The 20,394-nt window shown below is 61.3% G+C and overlaps 2 protein-coding genes and 1 long non-coding RNA gene across 3 annotated transcripts in view; 1 reads left to right on the top strand and 2 right to left on the bottom strand.

The window, feature by feature from the left end:
• LOC109575658 (tumor necrosis factor alpha-induced protein 2-like) overlaps positions 1–316 on the bottom strand; it is a 30,565-nt gene extending 30,249 nt beyond the window's left edge. Inside the window, exon 1 of the mRNA XM_070775794.1 lies at positions 193–316. Coding sequence (XP_070631895.1) covers positions 193–229 — 37 coding nt within the window. The 5' untranslated portion in view covers positions 230–316. The remainder of the gene's footprint in view (positions 1–192) is intronic.
• On the top strand, positions 219–10,130 carry LOC139178268 (uncharacterized). The gene is made up of 2 exons (XR_011562740.1): positions 219–305; positions 7,493–10,130. It is a non-coding gene; the product is annotated as an uncharacterized lncRNA (long non-coding RNA).
• On the bottom strand, positions 7,696–18,616 carry LOC109575533 (tumor necrosis factor alpha-induced protein 2-like). The gene is made up of 11 exons (XM_070775799.1): positions 18,299–18,616; positions 17,377–18,019; positions 14,687–14,801; positions 14,428–14,550; positions 14,168–14,268; positions 13,479–13,577; positions 12,759–12,882; positions 11,785–11,907; positions 11,474–11,629; positions 11,166–11,287; positions 7,696–9,457 (listed from the first exon to the last, which is right to left on the bottom strand). Exons 1-11 carry the CDS (start codon positions 18,459–18,461, stop codon positions 9,049–9,051), a joined length of 2,178 nt encoding a protein of 725 aa, XP_070631900.1. The 5' UTR covers positions 18,462–18,616; the 3' UTR covers positions 7,696–9,048.
• Between the last annotated feature and the right edge of the window lie 1,778 nt (positions 18,617–20,394).

The following is a 20,394-nucleotide window of genomic DNA, read 5'->3' as shown; positions in this document are numbered from 1 at the left end:
GGTCTGGGATGGGGAAGAGAGAATGTCAAAGGGCTCCCGGATCGGATCTTGGGTGCCTAACAGCCAGCACTCTCCTGGGGAGGAAAAGGTGCCCTGTGCCCTTCAGAGCAGGTTCCTGAAGGCTTCGCGCGCGGGCAGTGCCAGCCCCTCCTTGCCCTCGCCCCACCCCGCAGCCTCCGGTTCGGGCCTCACCTGCTGTAGACGTTGGCGGCCCAGTCCAGCAGCACATAGAGCTGCTCGCAGCCGCGGGTGTCCTGCGAAAGCTCCTGGAGGTGCCCGCCCACCGCGCTGTGAAAGGCACGCAGGTAGGCCTCCCACGCCGGGAAGCCGGCGGCCAAGTAAGCGGGGTGCACCTCCCGATGCACCTTCTGCAGGTCGCTGCGAACCAAAGCGCCGAGCTAGGCCAAGAGCCTTGCCAAGTTGGGGGCAGGGTCGGCCGCCCCCGGGGCCTCCCTGGCACCTGCCTGCCACAGGGCGTCCTCCCAGTACGGTGCTTCTGCTCAAAGCGGAGCTCAACAGCCCCCGAGGAGGACGTCCACCCCTTTTTCTGGATGTCCCAGCACTGGACGGGGGTGGGGTCAGGCTGGAGGGGGCTGGCCCAGGCCACCGGGGGCTTATCCGGGCCTTGCAGCCCACAGGGAAGGCTGTGGGAGGGGCATTGCTGCTGATGCTGCTGCGGCTCAGTGGCTTCAGTCTTGTCCGACTCTGTGCCACACCAGAGATGGCAGCCCACAAAGCTCCCCTGCCCCTGGGATTCTCCAGGCAAGAACACTGGAATGGGTTGCCATTTCCTTCTCCTTGGTTCTATATTTAACCAGGGGCTGAAGGCTCCCAACTCTCTTCCCGACTGCCCCCCCCAACCCCCTGGCCCCGTAGAGGACTAGGAGGGGGTCTCTAGGGCATGGGGGCCTGGGCACAGGGCCCTCACCACCCCCAAGCTCCCCAGGGCTCTGCTCACTCCCTACCCCCTTTCAGCCCGGCCTGGCTGTTGGGGAAAAAGAAGAGAAACTTCTTGGCCTGCTGGGACCTCCCTCCCAGTGTGTAAAGACAAGTTGAAGGTGGTGGGGGCCAGCAAGTTCTCACTTCAGCCCAAGGAACTAGGGCCCAAAAGAGGGCAGGACCTGCTGAAATCACGGACCAACCAGAGGCTGAGCAGCCCCCATCCCCAGGCCACCCCCCACCACGGGGACAAAGGCCAGGCTGGAGCCAGCACCTGACCCTTGGGTGATATTGGGCCGGAGCAGCCTCTCCCCAGGCCTCGGTGTGCCTGGGGTGATTGACACCAGGACGGGCAGGGCCCAGCCCCTAACCCACCCCCCTCCCCGCACCTGTCAGCAAGATTGTCCATCCAGGGGACAGACAGGCAGGGGGTCACCCAGGCCTACCTTCCTCTCCCACAGGTGGCTGAGCAGCTGGAAGGAGGCTGCCCGGAGGGAGGGGCCGGCCCAGGTGCTCCATGCGGGCCTTATCAGCCCCGCCCCGGCCACAGGTCCTGGTTCTCCCAGATGCCAGGACTCAGGGACCGTGCCCTCAGATCAGCCCCAACACAGCAGGGAGCATCGTGCCAGCGGCCGTCTGTCCCCCCCGCCCCTACCCTCCACCGTGCCCCCCAGCGCCCAGCAGGGGCAGGAGTGGTGATGCAGGATCCATTCCAGCCGGGCCCAGCCTGCCCCGCTCTGGGCTCTGTCTCCAGGGAGTGTGGGGGCAGGAAGAGCCAGACTACCTTGGTTGGCAAGAGCTCACACTTAGTAAGCACCTACTGTATGCTTGGTCCAATGCCTGGCACGTGTTAGATCCCCATGACAACAAAGTGACAGGGTGTCATTCACCCCACTTCATAGATAAGGAAACAGGCTCAGAGAGGGGCAGGGTCTTGCCTTAAGCCACACAGCTCAGGGGTGGGGAGTCAGGATCAGCCCGGGTCTGGCTAGGAAGCTGGGAGCAGAGGCTGAACCCTGTCTCCCAGTACCAGCAGCCCAGCATTGCTGCCCAGGGAACCCTTTCTCCTGGCAGAGGGTCCGAAGGTGGGCAGGCTGCCAGATGCCAGGAGTGGCATCAGACTTGATTTCTCCCAGGAAGCTGAGGGGAAAATTCTGGGGGAAGAGGGGCAGCTGCCGGCTGGGTCTCACGGGAGGTAACAGAGGCAAAGACTTGAAACCCAGCCACCCTGCCTGACCACCTCGTCCCAAAGCCCATCCAGGGCCCCCTGGTGTCCCTCTGCCCCCTGCTCCCTGAATCCTGCTTCAGCAGCTTCCCAAGTCATTCTTGACCTTCACGAGGCACAAGTCAATCAGGTCACTCTCCTGCTTTAAACCCTTCCGTGGCTCCTCACAGCCTGGCATTTGAAGCCCCCTCGCCCCCCATCATGGTCTGTACTTCTTCCAGCCTCACTCCCAGGCCTCCTGGGCCTGCACGCAGCCAGCCTCCCAGCTTCTGCTCAGGCAGCTCCTTCTCCCAGTCTCTCCCTCTGCCCCCCACAGCTGACCTGGATTTCAGAAGCTGGGGTGCAGTTGCCTCCACCTCCGAGCAGTCCTTGGGCTGTTCTGTACCACCTGCCTGCTCATCAGGCCCCCGGACTGGCCCCCTGGTGATGGGGCCTCCTCACTGGCCTGGGGACCTCTGTCCATCCACCCCTCCGTCTCCCCGGAGGCAGCCTGCGGGGGCAGTGAGCCTTCAGTGTGAGGGTCACCCCTGCCTGTGCGGGCCCTCTCGGGCATCAGGCTGGTGTCTTCTGGGCTGCAGACTCCCTGCTGACTCTACCGTGGCCCCTGCCCCGGGCCTGCCTCCCCACCCATGGGGCCTCTTCCTGGCTCTCTTTCTCTCTGTTCTGTTGCCTTGAGTGTTCAGCGGCCCTGGCCCCTGCACCTTGGCCTCAGCTGAGCCTCAGAAGCCAGGAGACGCAGGCCTGGGCTGTGCCCTGAGGCCCATGAGGGCCTCATAGAGAACCATGAGGTTCTCCAGGTCAGGGCATCGCGCCCACTGCAGGGCCAGGAGCAGGGGTGGGAGCACCACCCAGAGGCCATGCTTACCGGAAGCTCCCACCTGAGGCCACCCTGTCTGTGACCAAGTCAGGTCTGGGCTCCCCTCAGCACTGGGTATCTCCACCCCAGCTTCCCCCCGCTTTTCCCAGGCCTGCCCTCCTATAGCGGCCCCTCCCAGGTATCCCATCGCAGTCCCAATCTTGCCACCTCCCCAGGGCCTGGGCCAGCACCCCATCCTTCAAAGCTCCAAAGTAGCCAGCTGGGGCAGAGGACGGCGTCTCCCTCGTACCTCCCCATCACCTGGTCACAGGTCCTAACTGTACTCCTTCCTAGACCCCCTGGATTCCATCTCCTTAGAGGGGTCGGGGGTCTTGCCAGAATATAAACCTCCCTTAAAGCCCTTCTCTGCCGTGTAAGATTCTTCTGAAATAAGGAAGAAGACAAGCATGTGTGTTCTGAGGGCATTCAACATTTGCCTAGAAGAACTAGTTAAGTCAATAAGGCAAGAAAAATGAATAAGAGGTATAAATATTGGGAAGGACCTGATGAGAATGTCATTATCTGGAGGTGCTATGATTACCTGCTTAGAAATAGCTTTCTGAAACTCCAGAAAAGCCTATTTTCAAAAAGTTCTTAACCGGACATGGAACAATGGATTGGTTCAAAATTGGGAAAGGAGTACGTCAAGGCTGTATATTGTCAACCTGCTTATTTAATGTCTAAGCAGAGTTCATCGTATGAAATGCTGGGCTGGATGAAGCACAACTGGAATCAAGATTGTCGGGAGAAATATCAACAAACTCAGCTACACAGATGACACCACCCTTATGGCACCCTCCACTTCTCAGTGGAGAAGGAAAAGGCACCCCACTCCAGTGTTCTTGCCTGGAGAATCCCAGGACGGGGGAGCCTGTGGGCTGCCGTCTATGGGGTCGTACAGAGTCGGACACGACTGAAGCGACTTAGCAGCAGCAGCCCTACTCAAGTGTACAGTTTAGGAATGCTCCTTATATGGAGTCCTGCATAACCTACTCAAGTGTACAGTTCAGGAATGCTCCTTATATGGAGTCCTGCATAACCACCATCCAAGTCAGATTACAGAACATTCCTAGAAGCCCACAAGGCTCGCTCCTACCCATGGCACTCAATGCCTCCCCAACAGAGGTAGCCGCTAATTTGATTTTATGTCCGTAGGTTAGTTTCCTCACAGGCTTCTTTAGTGTGCCGTCTTCAACCTCGTCTGGTCCGCCTGGTTGGCCTGGCTCCTCCTGAAGCTGCCCGCTCGCCCCTCCTCGCACTTCAGGGATTCCCTAAGTTTGGGTGAACTCCGGGAGTTGGTGATGGACAGGGAGGCCTGGCGTGCTGCAGTTCATGGGGCCGCAAAGAGTCAGACACGACTGAGCGACTGAACTGAACTGAACTGAACTGAACCCTATATAGTCATTGGAAAAGACCCTATGCTGGGAAAGATTGAAGGCAGGAGAAGGGAACGACAGAGGATGAGATGGCTGGATGGCATCACCGACTCGATGGAATGAGTTTGAGTAAGCTCCAAGAGATGGTGATGAACAGGGAAGCCTGGCATGCTGCAATCCATGGGGTTGCAAAGAGTCAGACACGACTGAGCGACTGGACGGAACTGAACTGAACCCTACATCCTGGCTCCCAGCCCTTGCCTGATCATCCCCAAGGCCTCAGTGACCCCCCATGAGTTCTAGGCTGCCCCTCCTCTTCCGATGCCAAGGGTTTCTCTGGGTGCAGATATTCACCATCACCCTCCTTCCCCAGACACACGCATAAACCCACAATCTGAGTACCAGCCCAGAGGGAACGGCAGGCCACTTCCTACCAAACTGCCACCCCAAGGCATTTATCTGCGAGGAGGGGATGGTGGGCAGTAGAGTTTGAAGCAGCCATTGGGGGTGCATCACGAATTCATGGGGCGCTGGGTGGCCCCTCTGCGGCAGCCCCTACCCAGCCCGGGCCTCAGTCTCCTGCCCATCAAGTCGGAGCAGAGCCCGCCTTCTCCCAAAGGCTGCTTCCAGCTCAGAGGAGGCCCGGCTTTAAAACACCCCGTCATGAGGTCGAAGTCGCCAGCACTGTGGCAACAGAGCAGCCTTGACGCTCGTCTCAGCGCACCAGCCCCGAAGCCCCCGGGCAGGCCAGAGCCCACGGGCGTTGCCTCGCGCCTCGGGGGCCCCTCCTGGAGCCGCGTCGGGCGGGCCCCGCACACAGGCGCCGGGCCCTGCACCACGGGCCATGTAGCACTCCACCGTCTGCACCACGGCAATAATTTCCCTGGTGTCTACTGATGGACACTCGGGGGGTTCCCAGTGCTTTGCTACGACAATGGAAGTGACTGTCCTGCTGCCTGTCGTTTCTCATGGATGTTAGAGAGTTGATAAGATTCATTCATAGGAGCAGAATGGTTCCCAGGAATCTCTGTGGGTTTCACTGATCTTGCTGAGTGGCCCTCCGTAGGGGCTGTGAAATCACACTTCCAGAGTAGTTGTGGGGGTGGCTCCTGGTGACTGTCAGCCTCGCCAGACACTGTCGTCACCCACACACTAGGGGTTTGGGCAGTCTATTCTTTTTAAATATTTTTAATTTTTTGACCATGCCATGTGGCGTGCGGGATCCTAGTTCCCCAACCAGGGACCAAACCCGTGACCCCGCAGTGGAAGCTCTGAGTCTTAACCGCTGGCCCACCAGGGAAGACCCAGGAGATTTGGGCAGCCTAATGAGCCACCCTCCCTTCCTGCACATCTTTCAAACCAGAAACCCCAGGCTTCCCCCCAGGACTCCCCTGGCTGCAAGGAGGCCCCGAGGCCCCGTGGTCCCCGTTGGGATGGGAATGAGGCTTCCCCTGCCTCCCTGCCCTGGGCCAGCCTCACCTCCCCGTCTCAGCCCTCACAGACCAGGCCTCCTCCTGGGCACCCTGGCACTCCTCACGGGCTCCCTGGCCTCCCTGCGGCATCCCTGCTCTCCCTACAGCAGCCAGAGTTCTTTCCCAGTCACAGATCCCAGCAAACTGCCTCTTCAGAGTCCCTAGTGCTCCCCCCTTTACAGTGAGTGGAGTGAGTGAACCCCAACGCCCAGCCCCAACCAAGGCCCCCTCGTTGCCAGCCTGCCACTTCAGGGGGGCTTCTTGAATCCCCACTCCCGGCCAACCCTGCCTTGAGCTCTTTCTTTCCCTAAAACCTGAGTCCTTCCCAGGTCCTCGGCTGTTTCCCTTCCGGTGCTGCCCCTCCCTGCTCTGTGCACGTGCCTGTCCCCCGCCACGGTCCCCACCCCCCAGTGAGTACCGCCCGTGGCCACATCGGGACTGCCCCACCCCATAACCGCTGCATCACCCCACACCATCTGCTGGGCACTTCAACCTGGACTGTTTATTTACTTGCTCCCTGTTCCTTCTGGGCCTACCAGGGATGTGAGCCCTTCAGGGAGAGCCCGGCCCGCCCTCCCCACTGCTCCCCTGCAGGGACGGGGCGGGGTTGGAGGGTCCCAACCACGCTTGTCCCACCGCTGACCATGGCCTCCCTCCCAGTTCACCGGAGCCTGGATGGGGGCCGGGGATGGGGTCCCTCACCCACAACCTGCCCTCTGTCCCCTCTGCCCAGCGACCCACTCCTCGCCTCTGGGGCAAATCCTTCCCTTAAAGGAATTTTCCTTCTGTGACCAGGAAGTTACTGATGCAGAGCCCTTGGTGGAGGGGCCCGAGCTGGTGACCCCGCGGGACCTTAGCGGCTCTCCCCCTCCTACAGGGACAGCATGGAGTCCACCCAGCCGGCTCCCCGACCCCAGGGCCCCGCCTCTGACCGCCTCTGTTCTCCTTGGACCCTGGCCCACCCTGCTGCAGGGAGGCTGGGGGGTGCATCTCAGCACCCTCTGCATTTTGGGGCCCAAGTCCATTCTCTTTGGTCCATGAATATCTGCCTGGATCAGAAACTTTCCATCTGGTCCTCAGCTTCCATGAGCTCCCCCTTCCCCCGGCCCCCTCTTCCGGAGCTCCGCAGGGGGAACTCGGCATCCCCCACTGGCCATCCCCCAGCCCTGAGGCTCCAACCTGCCCAGGGCCCACACTCGGAGCTCAGCCTGGGGCGGCCCTTCCCTCCCCCTCTCCTGGATGCTCCCCAGGTTCAGTGGGTCCATCCCACCCGCATCTCATCCCAAAGGGCCTTCCCTCCAGCTCCAGCCACTCCAGCCCCTGATGTCCACGCCTTTCCAGCTGGACCCCAGACTCCGCCCACCCTCCGCTTAGTCATCCCTCCCCCACCCCCCCACTCCACACGCCTCCAGCTCTGTGGAATGAGTTCACCAAGGTTCCCCTTTGCCTCCCAGGGACTCTGCCCTTCTCCAAATCCTGGGCCAGGATGGGGGTGTGGAGGAGAGCTGGGGCCAGCTGTATTCACAGCTGGGCCCTTCGAGGTCAGTTCCAGGAATACAAGAGCCAGTTCCCACTGGGCCCGATGCATGGAGCTGAAATGTCGCCATCCCCCTCTTCTGTAAAGGACTGTGGGGGACGTCAGACAGGTTCGTGATCACCACCTCCAGGTGAGGAAACTGAAGGGTGGAGTGAGGGGCCTTGGCCCACAGCAGACCCTCCCAAAGGTCACGCTCACAGGTGAGAGCTGGGCAGGAGGCGCTGGGGGACAGAGTCTGCCAGACCCCAAGAGGCTGAGAAAGCCTCTCCCAAGAGAAATCACTCGACAGCCACTTTTGAAATCAGCTTTATTTTAAGCTATAAAAACCAAGAGTTTGTTCTTAAAAAAACATACAAAAGCACGCTATCAAAAAATAATAATAACATCAAACATGCAAACGTACAAAGGCCTTCATGAACCATCTACTCGGGCCAATTTCTGGCCACAGTACCTGGAAAGAGGGGAACAAGTCCACGAGGGCCGGCTACAAACCCAGTCACAGAGGGGCGTTCCCGCAGGCACAGGCGGGGTGGGTCACGCCTGGTCTCCACTGCCCCAGGCCGAGGAGGATGAGTGAACCTTTGCTTTCCTGGGTAGGATAAGGCACTCCACAGGGCAGGGGATGGGTGATGGCTGCGGGCGGCAAAATAATGTCCACCCCATAAAGATGCTCACATCCTAATCCCTGGGACTGTGACTATGTTAGTTTCCACGGCAGAGGAATTAAGGTTGTCAGGTGGAATTAACAATCAGCTGACTTTAACATCAGAAGAGGATCCTGGAGTTCCTGGGTAGGTCAAAGGTCATTGTCTGGTGGGTTAAAGGTCACCACCAGGGGCCTTAAATCAGAAGAGGGAGGTAGGAGGGGAGTCCTGAGACCTAAAAGGATTTGACTGGCCGTTGCTGGTTTTGGAAATGGAAGGGGGCCACGAGCCAAGAAATATGGGAGGCTGGCCTCTAAAAACTGGAAAAAGCAAGGAACTTCCCCACCAGAGCTTCCAGAGGAACCGCCTGGCTCAGCCCACCAGACCCACATCAGACTGCTGACCTCCAGAACTGAAAGCAAGGTCTCGTTTTAGGCTCCCAAGCTGTGGAAGTTTGTTAGCCTGGCAACAGGGAACTGACCCAGAGCCAAAGGGTCAGAGGTCAAGATGGCCCTGCCCCGACCGCAGCCTGACTTCCAGGGGAGGACCCACAGAGGCATCCCTGGGTCTGCACCTTGTCGGGGGAGGCAGACCCCGAGAAAACCCAGCAGGTCCTGGCCCTCCCAGGCCCATCCTCAGGGGACACCTGAGGGGAATCAGAGAGGGGGTTAGGGGCTCGGACACTGGCTTTGCCCCCACTTGCCCTGTCATCCCACAGGCCCTTTTCCAGTCCCCCCACGCCTTCCCCAATAAGAGCTCATCTTTCCCTTTTTCCTCCTCCACTTCTTCCTTCTGTTCTACTCAGAGGCTGAGGCCGGCTCGACGTGATCCTGCACCACAGCAGGCAGAAGGGGTGAGGCTCGGGCCCCGGTCAGGAGATGGGGAGACTGGAGACCCAGCCTGAGCAGGGCAGTCCTCAGGCAGGTGTGGCAGGACCTCGCGGACAGGCAGTGATCCCGGAGCTGGGTCCCCGAGCCACACACCCTCCTCACCCCTCCTTCAGGGCGTGCAAGCTCCACTCTCATCCACAGAGCTTCCCCCGAGGGCTCCTGCTCCACAGGAGGGGTCATCAGGACGCAGCTGTTCCAGTTCCAGCGGCTCAGGGGCCAACTCCTCAGCCAGGCCTGGGCAGAAGCGGCAGAAGAAGGCAGGACACCCGGAGGGGCCGCGTGGGGCTGTGACGCTGGTGCTGGTCTGACGGGCCCAACATGGAGTGGTGCCACATGATCGCCAGGCCCTCCTAAGGAGATCAGTATACAGGGAAAGATAACCAACCTTTATAAGTGAAAATAGGGCCTTGGAGGGCTCGTGTGCCCCTGTGTTGATGTCCAGAATGCTCCGGATGCTCTTGGCGTCACTGCTGGACAGGTTCCCCTTGATGGTCAGGATGGCACTCAGGTGGCCCTTGCTGGCAAAGACAGGGTCCCGTCAGTGCAGCCCGCTCACCAACACCCCTGCTCACACCCCTCCCCAGCTCCCAGACTCCTGGCTGGAGCCACAGAGCCCGGCAGCCAACGCCCCTGCCCACGAGGGTGCCCCGTTCTGCTTAACCCATTGCGCTCGGGTGGCACCAGCCGCAGTGCCTCCAGAGGGTGCCAAGCTCCTGCCCGGTCCAGCCTTTGCACTGGCTGTTCCTCCCAGAATGCTCGTCCCCAGGCCCTTGAGGTAACCAGCTCCTTCTCACCCCTTAGCACTTAGCTAACATGTCACCTCCCCGTCAAGAAGCCACCTGCCAGTACAGGAGACACGGGTTCGACCCCTGATCTGGGAAGATCCCAAATACCACCAAGCAACCAAGCCCTTGGACCACAGCTATTGAGCCTGTGCTCAAGAGCCCTCAAGCCCTCAAGCCCGCGCTCTGCAGTAAGAGGAGTTACTGCCATGAGAAGCCCGCGCTCTGCAGTAAGAGGAGTCACTGCCATGAGAAGCCCGCGCTCTGCAGTAAGAGGAGTCACTGCCATGAGAAGCCCGTGCGCTGCAACTCGAGAGCAGTCCCCACTTGCTCAGCTAGAGAAAAGCTCGCGCAGCAACAAAGACCAGCACAGCCAAAAGTAAACAATAAAAACTGTTTTAAAAAGTCACCTCCCAGAGAGGATTTTCCAGCTCTAAAGTCAGCACTTCCCGCCATTCACAACCTTGGTTAAACAATCTTTAAAACTTGCAAATAGTACTCCTTCACCGGATGACCTCATCATTGCTAACCCTCATCTGACCATCTGTCTGTCAGAAGGCCTGGTCTGTCTTGTACCTCCTCCCATCCTGGTGCCTAAACACAGCCGGGTAGCTAGTAGGAGACCACTTGATAACTGTTGGCCGGCTGGGTGGATACAAGGATCCATGAATGGATAGACGGATAGGTGGGCAGGTGGATGACTAGATGGGTGGATGATGGATAGATCGAAGGACAGACAGATGGGTAGATGAGTGCGTGACCAGATGGCTGGATAGCTAGATGGGCGTCCAGATGGGTAAGCGGGTGCCTGTATGATGGGTAGATGGACGGAGTGGATGGGTGGCTGAACAGGTGGACTAGACCAGCCAGCGGCTGGACCAGGCTATGCTGGGACAGGCCGGCCACACCAGAGGACTCAACCCACAGAGACTGCTGCCCTGGCTCACCAGATCCTCAAGCAGTCAGGGATTGAGCCTCCACTGTAGAACAGAGGCCCCAGGACACAGGTCAAGCCTCTGAGGACCCCTAGGCTGACCGGCGGACCCCAGCTTCACTACGGACGTGCCACGGCCTCCAGCAGGTCCGTGGTCCCTCTGGTCTCGGATCCCCCTCTTAAGGAAATTCTCAGAGGATGCAGTGTGGAGCCGAATGCCTGGCTTTGCTGTCTCGGCTCTACAACTGATCAGCTGCTTTACCCTGGACACATTCCTCACACCCCCCAGGTCTCATCTGCACGACGGGGATGAAGAGTTTCAGCCCCAGCAGGCAGCAGCGAGGACCAAGTGAACAGCTGCTGTAAAGATCTGGGCACAGTAGCCAGTATCTATCTGCGCTGTGCCCACCCTGCAGGGACTCACTCTGCATCCCCCACAGGCTCTGACCGCAGCAGGTAACCACAGGGCCACACTGCCTTCCCCGGGTGCTCGGAGGCCCCGGTTCTCACCTGAAGTCAGGGTACGAGGTGGCGTAGCTGGCCACCTCAATCTTGATGGCACTGGGGTCTTGCAGGCGAATGATCTCTGCGAGCCTGGGGAGGGCGTCGTGCAGCCAGGTGGCTGGGGAGCCCTGCAGGCACAGGCTTCGTTGAGAGAGGCTGGCCCTGCCCAGAATCGTGCCCAGGGGCCCAGAGAGGCTCAGGTCAGACCTGATCAGGTTTGAAGAGGCCCAGAGAGGATGTCCTAGCCCGTGAAGAGCTTGGAGCAGGAGGGCAGCCCACCACCATGGGAGGTTGGGGGGGGAGGAGGGGCTCACATTCTGTGTGCAGAACTGCTGGATGAGCTGGGCGTTGGCCTGGACGTGCCCCGCCAGCTGCTGCTGCTGCTCCGCCGTCTGGAGGACCAGGCGCCGCTTGCAGAGGCGGGCGATGTACTCCTTCACCAGGTGCAGGTGGACCGCCTCCAGGAGCTCCTGGGTGGGTGAGCGGGCAGGGCCATGGGAACCCACCACCTCCCTGAAGGCCAGGGTCCAGGGAGGGGCGGTGGCCAGAGCAAAAAGCGCATCCGGGTGTGCGCACACACACGTCTGCCTGCGTGTCCCCAGCCGGCAGCCCAGCACCCCCTCACCTCCCGGAAGCAGTCCTGCAGCTCTGAGAACTCAGGCATCCTCTCGGCCACGGCGGAGACAATTTCCTCCAGGGTCTGCTGGGGGGCAGCCCAGCGGGTCTGCGTGAACCTCTTGAACAGCGGCTGCGAGAGAGGGTCAGGCTGTGTGGCCACACCCGGCAGAGGACGGGCCAGCCCAGTAGACACGCACGCACAGACACGCACAGACACACACGGGGCCGGGACGGGGGTTGGGTTATATGAAAGACTCCCCGGGCGCTCCAGCAGGAAGTGGAGGCCGGGTCTGGGTCCCCTTCTCCAAGGCCGACCAGCCAGGACTGCCATCTGCCTGCCCTGAGGCCTTCTCCAGCATCTCCCTTCTTAGATAAATAAATTCCTGACTAAACAAAGCCCTGTGCTTGGCTGGGGCTATGACGATGACCCTGCGGAGTCATCCAGGGTCACCGCCTGGCCACCTGCAGCCGCGGGGAACTAGGGTCAAGGGGGGCTCCCCCGGGGGGCAGGCAGGGAGTGCCCCCTCTTCCTCCCCTAGGACCCCCGCCTCCTCCTGCGGTACAGGCACTAAGGGTTTCTGGGGATGCCCTGGGCCCCGCAGATGTGGCGGGAGCCACCAGAGGCTCTGAGCCTCCTGGCTGGGAGGCAGGGTCGGGCAGAAGGGCCTGGGGGCCTCAGGGGAAACTACAGGCAAACTTGAAGACTAGGTGGAGTCCCAACAGCGAGGGGCGCTGAGGCTTCTCTTCCGCACCCCAGGGCCCTAAGCGGCCCTCTGAGGCCAAGCCCGAGGCTGAGCGGGGGTGATGTCAAGGGCGGATCACCGCCCCATCACGGGCCTACCTGCAGCTGCCCCGTGCCGCGCCTTCCACGAGCCAAGTCTTCATTTCTGTCGCCGACCCCCCCACCCCACCGTCCAAGGCCCTCCCGCAGCCCCCCCAGCACTAGACTCAGCACTGCCGCGGGGCAGGAGGCTGGACTACCTTCAGGTCCCCAAACAGGCTCTGGAGCAGGGTATCAAAGCCATGGCTCTTGAGCTCATTCAGGGGCCTCAGCAGGGAGCTCCGGAGGTCTGGCGGTGTCTGCCACTGCTGCTCCAGGGACGTCCTGGAAACACAGGAGGCAGGGAGGTCACGCCAGCCCCAGCCCTGCCCGGCCTGCAGCCCTAAACCCAGAGAGCCCAGGAGCCCCAGGCGAATCTCCCTAAACCATCGCTCTAGAACCCTCCCTGGCTCCCCAGGCCCGGTGGGAGCAAGACCAAGGCACTCCATCCAGGCTCCCTAGGCGGGACCCAGCCTTCCCACCTAACACCCACCTAACACCACATCCTGTTCTAACTGAGGACAAGTGGCTCAGCCTCTCCATAGCTCAGGGTGCTCATGGATCAGTGGACACAGTCACTGTATCTACTTAAGGAAGTTGCTAACAGGATAAATGAAGCCCTGCGCGTGAGCGCCTGACCCACTGGCACTAGACAAATGTTCGCTGTTGCCGCTGTAAGCCTGGGTATTTCCTTTCCACCCTGTTCATTTTAATTCAACATCTCTGCTTAGGCTGCTCCTCCTCCCTCCCCCATCCCAGGCACCCGCCCCACCCCCCCACCCCCGCCTCTCTGCACCCCCACCCCCTGCCGGCTTCCCGGCCCCCCCCACCAACACAGGCAGGCAGCCGCAGTGACTCCCCGCACTGCCCAGCGCCCTTACCGGAAAGGGAGGCAGTTGTTGATGTTAGCGATGACATTGGCCCTGTAATTGCGCAGCTGTCTGCATCGCTCCAGAAATCCATCAAAGGCGCGCTGGTAGCTGGTGAAAGGGAAAGGGCACACGTAGGAGCAGCACAAACACTGGGGCAATGGCAGCCTCGGTGGCTGCCTGATCACCCTCCTGCTCCACATGTGGGCCGGACGCAGCAGGCATTCCGGAACTGGCTTCACACGCTCAGCGCTCAGCCAGGCGGGGCCAGGGCCCCTGCAGAGCTGCTGGAGAGGATGCGGCAGAGCCCCCAGGCCCCTCTAGAGCTGCAGGCAGAGGCAGGGAGGCTGGCAGCCATAACTCTGGGGTCACAGACCCGGGTCATCACCTGAAGGGGAGGCCAGGGCCTCAGTCCCTCGGGGGGCATCTTTGCAGTCGGAGGCTGCTCTTCCAGGGGATTTGCTGAGCAAGGTGGGGGCGGGGTGGTCAGATGACCTGAGGCTCTCAGCGCCCAGTTTGGTGGTGCAGGGGGACAAGGACTCCTGCTCATAATAACAGACACCCTAGGGGCAGGGAGGGGGCGCTGGTCTAGCTAAGATCCCCACCTGGGGCCCAAGGGAGGGATTGGGGCTCTGAGAGAGGTGGTGGCAAGGACTCCTCAGCCCCCAGCCCCGCTCCAGGCATGTATGCCCATCACCCACCTCCTGAGGAACCTGGCCAGCTCTTCCAACAGCAAGGGCTTTATCTGCGCGCCCAGGTCCAAGGTGATGCTCTCGGCCTTGGCCTGGCCCTGGGAGATGATCTGCAGGGGTCAGGGGTGAAACTGAGCAGAAGCCTGCCTGCTCTAGGGCTGGGGCAGGGGTGGGCGTGGGTAAGACATGGAGCAAGGGGGTGTGTGCTCAGTGGCGGGCCCGTCTGCCCACAGGGACGAGGCCGGTGCAGGCGGCGCAGTGGGTGCTACCTGGATGATGTCGATGGCCAGCTCACTGTGGCAGTGACCGTCCAGCCTCTGCGGGGCCTCATCGTTGGTCCAGCGGTTTGACTCCAGCTCCAGAGCTCGGGCCGTCAGCTCCCTCACGCTGGCCTGGAGGGGAGGAGGGGCCCGCTCAGGGTAGGGCGAAGCCCACGGGGGCATCCCTGCCAGGCTCCCTGCCCGTGCCCCCCGCTCCTCTTCCTTCCCACCCCGCCTCAGCCCCGCCTGGCACTGGCCCTGGACTCACCACCTCGTTGGAGAGGAACGTGGCCTCTAGCAGCCGGATCTGGGTTGGGGGCAGGAGGGTCCCCAGTCTGACTCCCTGCAGCTCGGGCGCCAGCTTGGGGCTGTTGAGGATGTCGCTGTGGGCAGATGGGCTGGCTTGAGGAAAACCAGCACTGTCCCCCCAACCCCAGCCCCCGCCCCAGCCAGAGCCCTGCACACAGCTCAGTCGCCTTCCCTCCTGTGCCTCCCACCCCTGCCTCTCCATCTCAGTTCAATCCAGGCCCCAAATCCCAGAATCACCCTGCCTCCGTTCACTCTCTCAGCCGCATCCACTCTTACTCCAGGTTATGCTCCCGAAACCCATCAGCCTCGAGCTACCCTGCCAGAGGCACCCCACAGCCCAGCCCCCATCTCCCGCCTGGCACACCGAAGGACCCTCCTCCCGGGCTCCCTGCCTTGCCTCCAACAGTCCCTCCTCCCCGCTAGGGCGGGAAGAACCACATTTCCGGTCTGATCGTCCTGCTCCAAGGGCTCCCACTCCCCTTCTCACCCTCTGTCTCCTTCCCTCCATCCCCCACAGTGCTCCCATTGCATCCCACCAGCCTTGCCCCGCCTCCCCCCACCCCCAGACCAGCTGTGCTGCCCTCAGAGGAGGGCCAGTCCCAGCAGGAAGGACTGTCTGCCCCTCCCCGACCTCACCCTGGACGGAGGCATATCCACCCATCCTTGTGGCGCTTCCCTTGGGTCCCAGAGCCTCCTGGGGACTGCCCAGCCCTGGCACTTCCTCAGGGCCTTTGTCTGCCCGGAGGCTCAAGAATAGCCCTTTCTGCCTCCCGCGCCCCCCCACCCCGGCCTGGATGCGCTGTGTCCCTTTGCTCCCCAGACTTCTGGCCACACGGGCCTCCATGGAGCCACCCTGGTCGCCCGCTCTCAGGGCTCAGCGTCCCGCTGCACTGACCCCAGGGGGCCCCAGGTGAAAGCCCCTGAGGTCACAGGGACAGGAAAGTGGAGGGGCAGAAGGGACAGGCCCAGCACTTCCTGGTGAGTCAGGACCAACAAGAAGGAACCGGTTCGGCTGGCGGGCCTCTCCGGCATCCCCTGCCCTGGCCAGCTCCCCTGCTCTCCTTGGCTCCTCACCACCACCCCCGCCTGGTCCTTCCTTGGGCCCCTGCTGGAGGCTGAGCCACCAGCACCAACCGAGACCACTGACATCCCTGAGAGCCTCAGACATCGCTCACAGGGCCTACACCCCAGGCTTCCTGCAGGCTTTACGCTACAGGCGGGGCCAGCCCCTACCAGAAACCCCGAGCCGATCCACACTGCGGTTTAAGTCTCTCCCCACCCAGCTTGTACGAATGGCAGACATGCTTGTTGCAGTACAATAAGGGAAAAAAGAAGAAAAAAGAGGTGTTGTGCTGTTTTTTCTTTCCAGTTCTTTACCTGTTCCTGATCTGCAGTCTGTAACTAAGTTTCTTTATCAAAAGATTAAACCTGATTTGAGAATTACATGCTGCACCTATCGTCCCCTCAAAACATTTTGTATCTGGGGCTCAACTTCATAGCGCCCTCTCTGCAAACCACCCCTTCGAGTTTTTCTCTCCTTCTGAAGTCCACAAAAGACAACGGACCCAAACTGGACCAAAATGGCAGCCAGCAGACTGCAGGACCCAAATTACCAGGCTACTCAACGCCAGCCTGATGACTGTTTTTGAAACAGCGTGAGGAGAAGCACACAGGATCCTCACCCCTCTGTTATTTCCAACCCCAGACTGCGAGCCCCCAGCTATATGATCCCCTAGGTTCCCCACGGAGGCAGGGACACAGTTCTGAGGCAGGAGCCTGCTGTGTTCTTGCCTCTGTCTCCGGATTTTCTTATCCAGCTTCGGTGGGCAGAGAAAGCCAAGATACTGGCAGCAACATGCTCAGGGATGCATGGGGTCTGAGTGTATCAGGGGATGCCCGCATCTGAATACAGTTGGTACTAGGGATTCTCCACGACAGTACCAGGCGCCTCCCAAACTGAGAGCTGCAGGCCTTGGTGGCCAGAACTCAGCTCTGCCACTGGGGGAGACTCTACACAATGGGGATTTCCCCAGCAGGCCCAGTGCCCCCCATCCTGCCTGGGAGTGCTCCCTAGGCCTGCTGGGTGTTGAACCACAGTGCTCCCAGAAGGCCTCCCAGCCCAGCCTTGGGCCCTGTAGGGCAGCTCCCTTTGCCAGGAACACCATCCCCCGCTGGCTCTCCCAGCTTGTCCTCGCTTCCCCCTCCCCTGACTCCCTTACTTCTGTTAGACTGTCAGCGGCCCCAGAGCAGGGCCGCTGCCTCCTGAGGCAGGTAGAATCCTGCACCTCCTCCTCCAAGCTGGCTTCCTGGGCTGACCCAGGCCAGGCCAGGCCAGGGCCCCTGCTCCTGGCCACAGCCCTTCCTGACTCTGGATCACAGGCGGCTTCACCCCCTAACCCAGACTGGAAACTCAGGAATGAAAGATGAGGTCCTTGCCCCCATTCTCTGTGCCTCAGGTTCCCCAGCTATGGGATGCCGCTGAGGCCGGAGAGACTAAGGATTCCCGGGGCAAAGCAGGCCCAGCGGAGGCCCTGCCCCTTTGATTCCAGGCCCGCCTGGGCCGTTCTCCCAGGGGACTCCCTGAACTTGGTGACACCCAGGCCCTGCCCGCCTGGGGACCCCCGCCTGTCACCCCGCGCCCAAGCTCACTTGGGATAGAGGTTCTGCACCCATAACAGCAGCATGTAGGTGTCTCGCGGGCACAGCTCAAACTGCGTCAGGGCTGCCAGCTGGGACGCGAATTCCGCGTGGTAGCTCTCGGCGTAGGCGGCCACCACGCGGATGTCTGCGGGGAAGAGCGGCTTGAGGCGCTCCACCACGGCCTCCAGGTCCTCCTTCATGGTGCGGCCCATGTGCAGGAAGGCGCGCTCGGCCTCCGTGCGGCCCTCGGCGTCCGCGGCCGGCCGCCGGCTCAGGCGCTCCGCGGCCGCCTGCGCCACGCCGTCCCGCCACAGCTGCAGCCAGCCCCGGGGCCGCGTGGCCGCCAGCCCCGGGCACCCTGGGGGCCCCGCCGCCGCCGCCGCCGCCGCGTGGTCCTGGCGCTCCTGCTCGGCCAGCACGGCCAGCGCCTGGCGCAGCCGCTCGGGCTCCGCTTCCAGCGGCCGGCGCAGCTGCCCTAGCACCTGGTCGCGCAGCAACGCGTACAGCGCCTCCACCTCGCTCTGGCGCTGCACCAGCTCCTCCTCGCTCGCGCGACCCGCCGCCACGGCCTCCTGCAGCTCCAGCTCCAGCGCCAGCAGAGGCCCCGCCGCCTCCAGCCGCCCGCGCTCCAGGTCGGCCTTGAGCTCCTCCACTGCGGCCAGGACGCGGCATTAGTGTGGCCTGGGGTTCTGAGACCCGCCCAGTTCACCTCCCAGGGGCCAAGACTCCCCAAATCATGCGGGGTGTCCCAGCCCGGGCAGGGCACACAGGCTCAGATCCTGAGATCAGGGGGCAGCAGGTGAAAGCAGGGACGGGAGGCCCTTCACGCCGGCGTGCCCTGTCCCCTCCGTCCCGGCTGAGCGGGGCATCCACTCCAATGAGCCCCCATCCTGCCCACACCCTGACCACCTGGGGAGGGGTTCCCGCCTACCTGTGGGCAGCTGAGCAGGCGGCTGCAGACTGGATTCAGACTCGCCCTCAGTCTCTGCTAAGCTGGGCTTACCCTTCTTCTTCCTGCGTTTGGTGAAGACGCTGAACACTGTGGCCAGGCCTTTCGACTTTTTCTTCTTCTTGCCGGCCTCTTCTTCCTCCATGTCCGGGGCCACCTCCCTGGGGATCCTGGGGGAGGGGGCAGAGCTGGGCTGCTGGCCCACTGCACAGAGCGAGAACCGAGGTCCAGAACAGTCACAGAGCGCTAGAGGCTGGGCTGAGGCAGGAATCCAGCCCCAGCTCCATCCTCCGTTCTGCTGGGTTCTTTTCTTGACTCGCGTGCCTTGGGGTCCCAGAGGAATGCGATGAGCAGAAACAGGACTGCTCCTGCTGGGACCACGAGGCAGGCAGGGCCAGACCCCTATTATGACCTTGGGGGGCTCAGGTCTACAGAAACCACAGTGCCCCCTCAAGCCCTTTCCCAGGTCGGAGGGACAAGCGGCCCAAGGAGGCACAGGACTGTCTGAGGTCACACAGCAGCTCACACAGGAAACTCACTACAGTGCATGCTTCCGGCTGCCCAAGTGGGGTGATGTCACCACCACAGAAGCTTCCATTTCCTGAGTGCCCATCCCATCACTTCCACACTGCCTTCCAGGAAGGGTGTTATTTTCCTCATCTCACATGACTAGCTCAGAGAGGCTTAAAATGCCCCCATGGTCGACAGCTTGGAACTCAGCTCACCAGGCACTGGGCACCCTCACGATCCAGAGAGGCAGCACCCTCCCCAGCGCCTTGACCCTGGGGAAGCCAGGCCAGGACCGGTGGAGGGGAACACGGCTGAATCCAAAGGAGGCAGCGGGGCAGGGCTGGGAAAGGGGAGCAGAGGGGAACGGGCCTCCTTGGTAACTTGAGTGACCCATAACAGGGCCTGCCCCACCACCCATAAGTAAATACACCAAGTCGTGACTCATATACAGCACGACTTCAACTCACGCCTCCAGAGGCCCTGCAAGGCACACAGGGTGATCCGCCCCTGCAGAAAGGGAAACTGAGGCGGCAGGAGGTGGGGGGGTTGGGATTAGGCCCGTCAGACTTTCCACAGCAGTTTTTGGCAGCACTTTTTGGTGGTGATGCAAGATGACCTGCTTCAGACCCGGGGCTGCCCCGACCCGGCAACCGGGCTCTTCTCCTCCAAGGCAGTTTCCGGGAAAATAGCCTTGCTCCACATACAGTCCCACCAGGGACAGAGCGGGTCACGTGGCAGGAGTTGTGGGAATCCCAGTGCTCCACAGGGCCGGCCAAGGCCGAGGGCAGAGGGAACCTGCCCCAAACCTCCACCGCGCCTTCCCCTTCCTCCAGTGTGGGTGCTGGAGCCCCTCCTCATCCGGGGAGCTCTGCCCTCTGCACTTTGGAGAAGGAAGGCACGATGGTGGGGGCTCGGGCACGGAGACCACTTGGGCCCTGGGGCATCCCACCACCTCCATCTATGTTTCCTGTTTTTGGCTGAACTGAGCAGCTTGTGGGGGGCTCAGTTCCCCTGAGGAGGGATGGAACCTGAGCCCTTGGCAGTGACAGAGCAGAGTCCTAACCACTGGATTGCCGGGAAGTCCCCCATCTGGGGCTTTAGACACATTGCTTCACCCCTGTGGCCTCAATCCTTTCTGGAAACAGAGCAGACACTTGCTTAGGGGGCTGCCAGAAGGGCTTCAAGGAGAGGGAGCATATAAATAGCAATAATCGCCATCCTGAGGGAGTGCAAACAGGCAGACTGGCCCTGGTCCTGCACATTTGCACTTTCTCCCCTAATGCTCCCAATGTTATACCAGGAGCTGGAGCCCAGAGAGGTGGATTAACCTGCCCAACGTCACAGAGCTAGCAAGGTGCGGAGCTGGGCTCCCAGCCCAGAGGGGTCTGAATCCACAGCCTAATCCTTTTTTTTTTTTTTTAATTTAGTCTCCGGCCATATCAGCCTGAAGGCGCCAGATCTGTGATCGTGGAAGCTAAGCAGTGTCGGGCCTGGTTAGTATTTGGATGGGAGACCACCTGGGAATACCGGGTGCTGGAGGCTTAAAAAAAAATAAAAATAAAAAATTT

This window comes from Bos indicus, chromosome 21 (assembly GCF_029378745.1).
Source record: "Bos indicus isolate NIAB-ARS_2022 breed Sahiwal x Tharparkar chromosome 21, NIAB-ARS_B.indTharparkar_mat_pri_1.0, whole genome shotgun sequence".
Lineage (NCBI taxonomy): Eukaryota > Metazoa > Chordata > Mammalia > Artiodactyla > Bovidae > Bos > Bos indicus.
The sequence above is the reverse complement of the archived record's forward strand: the minus strand, read 5'-3'. Positions and strand labels throughout refer to the sequence as shown.